The 8,474-nt window shown below is 41.9% G+C and overlaps 1 protein-coding gene across 1 annotated transcript in view; it reads right to left on the bottom strand.

Moving 5' to 3' along the window:
* The window catches only part of LRP3 (LDL receptor related protein 3), a 62,866-nt gene extending 56,124 nt beyond the window's left edge, over positions 1-6,742 (bottom strand). Inside the window, exon 1 of the mRNA XM_019535428.1 lies at positions 6,697-6,742. Within this exon, the coding sequence (XP_019390973.1) occupies positions 6,697-6,742 (46 nt within the window). The remainder of the gene's footprint in view (positions 1-6,696) is intronic.
* Between the last annotated feature and the right edge of the window lie 1,732 nt (positions 6,743-8,474).

The following is an 8,474-nucleotide window of genomic DNA, read 5'->3' as shown; positions in this document are numbered from 1 at the left end:
GACCCCAGTATTCTTTCCTGCCATGGCAGGGGGTCGGACTAGATGATCTGCTCAGGTCCCTTCCGACCCTACAAACTATGAAACTGAAACTATAATAAAGACATCCTTACAGAGCCCATTATACAGAATTAATTTATGACAGCTATTATAACACCAACAATAACAATTGATACCGAACAGGAAACATAACTATACCAGATATTAGATGCACCCTATCTGGGTTCCAACTACTTGGTCCCTCAAATGGGATAGGGTCTTCTCCACCTAGGCCCACTCCCCCCAGGGTCCCTTGCCTGGGGGCACCTCCCCTGTGGGACCCAGGTTCCCAGTAACACACAGTCCTTCCTCTGGGGGCTGTCAACCTGCTCTGGGCACCAGGGCTCTTTTAGTTTAATGCTGAGCCACACTACAGGTCTCTGGTTATCCAGCCTAGAGCCATGGCTAACTTGAACAGCTTCGAGCTACTCCCAGGGCCAGCTCTCCTTGTGCCAATCTGTGTACCGTGTGGGGCCCGAGCAGCCTTGAACTGCTTCCAGGGCCAGCTCTCCATGCACCAATCCACACATTGCCTTACCCAGCTGCTTGCCAGGTTTGCAGGCTCAAGTCACCTCGAGTGCCTCCCAGAGCCTGAGCACCATGTGCCGATCTGCACACTGTCAAAGCTCAGGTGGGGTCCCAATGACTATCTTCTCTAGAGCTCCTCTCTCCTCACTGTCCCTCACCACATCTGCCCAGCATGCTCAGCACGCTGGGCTTTTATTTACACCGGAGGCCTCGCCTCTGAAGTCTGCTGGACCTGCAAAGTGCAGTCTTAAATCAGGTCCAGGGGCTCCTCGCATCGCCCTGCTCCAAGCAGGGGCAAGGCGAGCCCCTTCCAGCTGTTACCTGATTGGTGGAAATGTTCCACCAATCCAAAGTGTCCTTCTCCAAGCCAGACTTACCAGGCAAAAGCACCAAGCCTGCCACACCCCATTGGACCTTTCTTCTTCAATGTGAAGACAGGCACCTAGGGGACCAGGTGCCTACCCTAGTAGCATCACAAGAACAGCCAAGCGGAAAGGGGTGTAAGGGAGGTGGAGCCCCACAGAATATGCTCAGACACCAAGACCTGCACCCATCTCAATGCACCCCACCATAGGACTACTTCCTGATATCTTTCTCATTAACAAGTTGTGGTAGATAAGGGGACGAAACATCCATTGAGAGCATGGCCACCAGGCCCCACCCTGGTGTGACCCTTCAGCCCAGGTCCCACTTCATGGAAAACAAAGGTGGGGGGGTCGAAATCACTTCAAATGAGATAACTTCTTCTACCTAAGAATGAGAATCCTACAAGATAGAGAAGCAGAACTACAGCTAGGTAAGTTTCCCTTCTCAGAAGAAACCATCTGGACAGGATTCTCACTCTGGTAAAGTAAAAAAAAAGATGATGACTAATGAGAGATGGCCTAAAAGAAAAACAAGAGAAAGCTGCAACCAACCACAATAACAACAAAGTCAAATGCCAGTATGTACATGGATCATCAGAGAACATTCAAGCTTGTAGACAAAAACAGCAGAGAGTGAAAATATCCCTCAACAAGCAGCAAACAGAAAGCAATATTAGAGCAGATTTTGGAATGCCAGTTTTATAATAATGTAATTCTTTTTACCTATACATACCACAGATCTTTCCACTGAGGCCTCTTGTCATATACGTTCCAGTGTCTAAAAATCCATTGTTATGGCATATTTGCCCATGACAGCATATTGTTTACTTTTGCAATTTTTAATAGCTCCTGCAATGAAAACATTTAGATTTATTAGGTAAAGTAAAAATCAAAGTATCTATTTACATTTGTATTTACTTCGGCAGAAATAGTACAGACTTATGTTGTTTCAGTTGCTAATTCAACCAACAAGCTACTTCAGGAAATTTATTTTAATTAGCATTCATGATTCCTGTTATTGTCCAAAGTTCATCTTAAAAAGTAGCCAAAAATAGAAGCTAAATATATGTATGTTAATACTGGTGAATTGCAAACGATAAAAGAAACATGCATGAAATTTACAGGGCTTTTTAAAGTATGCTTATTCTAATATATTATTCTATTAAGAGATACTTGTTAATTTCAGAAAAGAAAGGAAACAATTACAATAATTATAGATCTCTTTATTAGCCTAACTCAAACAATAGTCTTCTAACCTCATTATAAAAAGCAGAAATCCAGAATAATTTTAGTTGTATAAAAGTGGCATTGCACTCATTTGTGAAAAGTGGTCTGAAGATATTTTATTTTTTTCTTTAAGTACAAAGACATTGATCCATTTTTTTACTTTAATTCATGGCAATTACAAGTTAAATTCTTTTCATTTCCTGTATCAGAATTAACTTTTGAATTCTATGAGAAGCTCATACAAGGCTTGATACCATGATCATTGAAGTCAATGACCAAACTCCCATTGACTTTAATCATGAAATATAAGGACTATAAATCACAAAAATACTTTTCCTTAAAGGAGAAGCCATGACAAATATTTCATAGCCAAGCAATTTTAAATATTTGATTCCACCTATCCATAGATTTACTGAATATACAATAATTCCTGTCGGAAACAATTACAAATACTTACTGCAGTACCTGCATTTAGCTCTGCACCACTCCCACTATATCTGTGGATAATTTACTTGTGTTCCAGTACAGAGCATCTCATTAGAGTTTCAACAAACCACTATAATATGCCGGCAGTAAATTGGAAACAAAATGGTTACAGAGGAGAGAACATTTGTACCATAACTGTTAGTATGCAAAAACTCACAGCATTTTTAACACTCAATAGCCTAACTTTACATTAACTCTTCATTTGTATTCGCTAAGGCATACACTAATTTTCTTAAGCTCTGCCCTTTCTCTGTCTGGTGGGAAAAAAAACAGTTTTCACCAGAACAGTCACTCCCAAATATTTTTCCTGAAGCCCTTCGTAGCAGAAAAATTAAATATTGGACTGGTTTGGACCAATTTCAGATTTTATGCTACCTACTAACTTTTCTTCAGTCAAATCTGCCATCATCAATGCCAGGCACAAGTCAGATAATGGCAAGACAACACTAAATCTCTTTTTCTGCTCTCTTGAGAGCCCTTTGCTTAGCACTGCTGTGACGCAGAAGCTAGCAGTATCCACATAATCAATTGTAGTCCTTATAGTCAGGGGAAATAATTACATCAGAGGTTCAGCAAGCTGGTACTTGGAGAGATGGCTAAATTCTGCTCTCATTTCTACTAGCTCAATCTGAATTTGTCCCAGAGCACCACGACATAATGATTTTTGCAAGCATTTTACTGAAAGAAGCACAATAAGGCAAAACAGCTGAGAGCTCCACACAGTCCAAATTAGTATCTACAGCTGTTGGTTTACCAAGGCTCCCTCAGCTTCCCAGACTGTGTTTCCACAGGCTTTAGCCAGGCTGAAAGCCAGCATATATGACATTTAATCTTCTGGAACTAATATTAGGGAACTGTGATCACATTTTGTGTGGGAATACATCCTTATTTTACGTGTCATAAAACTGTACCTGAACAGTCTGCATAATCCCAACCTGCATCACAAGCACATATGCTGTTATCTGGGTTAGGGAATCCCACTGTTCTTACATTTTAAAGGACACGCTATTAAAAATAAAAAGAAAACTTTGGAGTTCAACTATGGCAAAGAACACAATAAATGAAAAAAACAGATGTTGATTGCATTGAAATGAAGGAAATAGTAAAACCCTGATACACTGCGTAGTCCTAGAATAACCCATACCAGTAAAAAAGAAAACAAAAATCCAAAAAAACCCCTCCAAAAACCCTTGACTTTTTATAGTTTTTGACTCAACCTGACAAAAAAGTTAATATGGCCAAATTAAAAACAGTGTGGTACTGGAATAGCAAGAAACCAGTTAGACACTACTAAATGTAGTTTGTCTCATATTATTTGATAAACGTTGCTGTCATTGACAAAATTAATTACTTGTCATTAAATGTTTGCCCTATTTAAATAGCTCTACAGCTCATCAAATAATTTATTCAACAAATAAGCAAATGAATTTTATATAATTTATTTATATTAAATAATGTATGTGATTAATATTTTTCCTGGTTTTAAACCAAATCTGTAATAGCTAGACGCTTATATGCAATATTCTTGCTGTGCTACAAAGTTGCTGTAGAGAAATTCAGGGTGAAGTAGTACAATGAAACAGAAACATGTAAATGCTCATATATTATTTGTTCTTACCACATTTTTTATCTTTACACATTAGTCAAAAAGGGGAAAAAAGAGAGGAAAAAGATTACCATATATACAAAACATATGTTCTGGTTCAAAAAAACCACTAGAAACAGTATGTATTCCACTGATATGTCAGAAAGAGCTATAATTTAGTTGAGAGCTGGTTGAAAGATTAGTTCTCTTAAATTATTGATGCCAAATTTTCAAAAGAGCTCAGCATCCAACTGATTTCATTAAAAGCAATGAAAATTTGTCCTTCAGCACATTGTTGTGCACTGCGCAATGGCTCATTCTTCATGGTCCCATGTAACTAAAGAATAATTACAAATACATCAGCAAATAAGAACAGTCCTGATTCTACAGCTTTATTCACAGCAAGGGTAAAATTCTTCTGTTGACTCAGCTTTCCTTCTACCATTATGAATCAAGTTCCTTATGAACTTATTTTTATCAAATGAAATCCTGTTTCCAATAGTCAGTAGTGGGTATTTTGCCACTGATGTCAATGGAGTCAATTCTTTATAAACGTGCAAACTGGCATTAAAGAATGACTATAGGTCAAACAGAAATATTTGAAAGAGAAAAAACTGGATAGGTGATAAAGATAAATATTTACATATAATGTGTTCCAGTCAGCAAATAACAGAACAGGTAAGCATAGCAGTCTCCCAAGACACACGAGAGAAACCTTGCCTATGGATCCCCAGAGGGTAAGTATGTCCCAACAATCGATGGGTAAGCACCACAAAATATAAAACACAATAAACAGTTAATAAACACTCCAAAATATAAGATGCAGCAAACAATTAATAAACACTCCAAAATGTATGGTAATCCCAAATACCTCCCTCCTCTAGAAGAGTCTACCTGTCTTTAGCATAAACCCCCTCTGATGGGGCAAGCCATAGTATCCCTCCCCAGTGGGAAACCTCTTGCCTGAGAACTCACGCTTCCCTGCAAGTAGGGTCCAGCAAGGGCTCCTGGTGTTTTGTCCCCAGCTAAGCAAGTGGCTCCTACAGTGGGTGCTCTGTCTCAGCCCCTGCGTTGGGTGCATGGCTCATTCACATACCCAGATGGCTCGACCTTCTCAGCAGGTTGTGGGCCTGGGCAGCCTTGTGCATGCATGCCCAGAGCCAGGGCTTCAGTACAGGCCCACTGCACTGTGAAGCCTGGGCTGCCCACAAGCCCTCGCGACTGGCAGCGGGGAATGGGGCCTGACCCACCCTGCCCCCTCCAAAGACCTTCAGTCCAACAATAACTCACCACGCAGCGGTGTCTGCACCAGTGCCAGCCTCATGCTAGGGTTGGAGTCCTAAGCCACCTCCAGTGGCTCCCAAGGTCCCGGTCCCTCTTGGACCCTGCATGCAGTGATGCCTGCACCATCCAGCCTCATGACAGGGTTGGAGACCCAAGCCACCTCGAGCAGCTCCCAAGGTCCCAGTCCCATTCGACCCCTCTGTATACCAACTTAGTTCTCGTAGGATTCCTCTGGGAAGTTATTGAAATCTTTGCATGTGCTGCTGTTCTACTGTATGGAGTAAAAACAGTACTGCAGGTGCCGGCTTCCTTTAATTCCACTCCTGTGTCCAGACTATGTCCTTCTAGTCCAAAATTTAATCCAAAATACTTGTCATGTTGACTTACTAATTGTGCTGTGGTTAGGTTCACTTTGAACCCTGTTCGGCAAACAATTTCAAGCACCATCTTTGTTTTCTCTATGCATTCATCTAGCGAGACAGCTGTAACTAGGATATCATCAACCTAAGAGACTACATTGTGCAAATAATAATCAGGCAATTGCTCCCACACTCAGCTACCAAACTTAAGACAGAACAATGGACTGTTGTGGAAGTCATATGTGTCAGAGCAAAATTTTGATTAGATGCTGCCAACACAGAAGATTGGGACTGACATGCATATTGGACTCTGTGAGTGGAAAGTTCCAAGGCTCACCCAGCCCGTGCCCCCTGGGTGACCTGCGGGCCTGTCAATCATTGTTGACCTACTTTCCCCGCAGAGGCATGCTCAGACTGTGTCAGCTTCTGACTGAGAGCATGCTCAGTCAGAACCTGACATGAGGTAATCTGACTAGAAATTTCTCTGCGGAGAGCGTTCTGATTGGTCACTAAATTCAGATAAAAGTTCTGTGAGCCCCGCCCTCGGGGGGAGAGCGCGTTAGCTGGAGACAGAGGCTGGTGCTGCAGGGACTGTCTCTCAGTCAGGCCCCTAGGCCTATTGATCTCCTCCCTCGATTGGCACTCCGTGTCCTTAATTGATAGTAATTGCAGTTTTGATTATTCGACTTTGGATTGATTTATTCATCCTTGACTACGATTTGGATTCTCCTCATCCTGTTGATTCTCCGGTTACTGGACTGTTTTCGCTTTTGACCTTGACCTCGCCTCCGGACCACCCTCAGTACCTCGACGTGACTCAACTTACCTGGCTTTCGACCTCGGCTTTCATCATCGACTATCCGGTTGTCCATTTTGGACTGGCATCACGACCCCGGTTATCGACCTACGTGTTACAGTTTTGTCTGTTTGTTTACTCCCGTTTATCAGCTGTTGACCAGCCCTGGGACTAACAACGGGCGGCCGCTCGTTGTGAACCTTGTGGGCCAACAGACCCCTCTGTTGTTTATTGTTTACATCTGTTACTGTAACTGAAGATCCTACCTATGCCATCAAAGCGTAAATGTAATAAACCATTAATTTGGAACTATAAGCATGCGTGCCACTCAGACTCGACCACCGCTAATCCCAACCTGTCCGTTTCCAAATTGCCACCACTTGACCAACCAACCGTGACTGAGACCGTGAGCTTGGCTCGCCAGCCGCAGCTCCGGATCCTCACACAATATGAAAAAAATTGTTCTGACTTAAATGTAAATGCAAATTTATATCAGTACTTGCTGTTCACAGGAATTGCAAGAAATGCATTCGATAGGTCTAACATGGAAAACCAGGTAGCCCCGTGAGCAACACTTGCTAATACTTCCAGGTATTTAGCAACTCTGGGTGCTAATGCTTTATTTAAATGTTTGTAATCAATTGTCAATTGTCATGTCTTTCCATTGGCCTTTCTCACAGGCCACCTTGGACTGTTCGCTCTACTATTCGTTTTGATTAGTACCCTGCTGCACTAACGCAATGATCGTTTCTTCAAGGCTTTTCTCAGCTTCTCTAGGAAACTGGTACTGTTTTTGCAGCTTTGAATATGCTCCTTTAATTTCTACAGCTGCATCAATCTTTCCTCACTGAAGTTGGTTTGTTGCCCAAACTTCTTTCACATTCAGAACAAGTGTACTAATACTCCCTCCCCGGGCAGAAGGTCTAAGGTTTCTGCTGCCTTAATAGTGGCATAATGATGTCTTGTAGGAATGATATCATATGCTTTCACAGGCTTCCCTGTGATTCTTAGTATATAATTCAGCAAATCAATTGTAATCCCCAAATTTCCCAGGAGGTCACATAAAATTATTTCTACTCCCTACAATTTACAAAAGCCAAATATAGACAATCCAATTTGTGAGTCAATTTTGAATGATCCCAGCTCCAAAAACCCCATTTTGTTCGCTGAGCCACCAAACCCTTCTAGCTTTTCACCTCGCTGGGTGTCCAGTTGGAGAACGGCCTATTCTTGTTCCTAACATGACTGAACACAGCACCAGTATCAACTCACATAGACTGCTTGTACCACAGCACTCACTGTATACAGTCACCAAAGCTAATCATAATGATGGGACAACCCCAACAATCATATGTAATCAGTACCAAATTGATGGTCAGAAAACTGTGGGGAGATCGGAGCACTGGGCTGTCTCAGTCACAATCATTGACTGACGTGCAGCAGAGGCAGATTCTCCTCTGTACTACTGGTTTCTGACTTCACACCTACTTTCTCTGTCTTGTACTTCAACAACCTCTCTAGTATCTCTGCTGTCGGCAATCCATTGATAACCTCTTTCTGAGTATAGCTTAACAGCTCTTTCCAAAGAGAGTCTCTGAATTTATTCCAAGAAGATCTAAATTTCTTACGCTCCTTATAATCCTGACAGTTCCCTTCCTGGAACCCCTTATGACTCCAGTCTCTTCTTTCATATCTCTCCTTATCTGAACCAGAATTCAGCTTCTATTCATTATCAGGAGTCCCCCTGTAATCAGCATGAAGGCTAATCACATTGACTTGGGGTTTCTCCTACAACCTTCTGTGTGACT

The sequence above is a fragment of the Crocodylus porosus genome, unplaced genomic scaffold, assembly GCF_001723895.1.
Source record: "Crocodylus porosus isolate Cpor-Errol unplaced genomic scaffold, CroPor_comp1, whole genome shotgun sequence".
Classification (NCBI taxonomy): domain Eukaryota; kingdom Metazoa; phylum Chordata; order Crocodylia; family Crocodylidae; genus Crocodylus; species Crocodylus porosus.
This window is presented reverse-complemented; position numbering and strand designations above follow the sequence as displayed.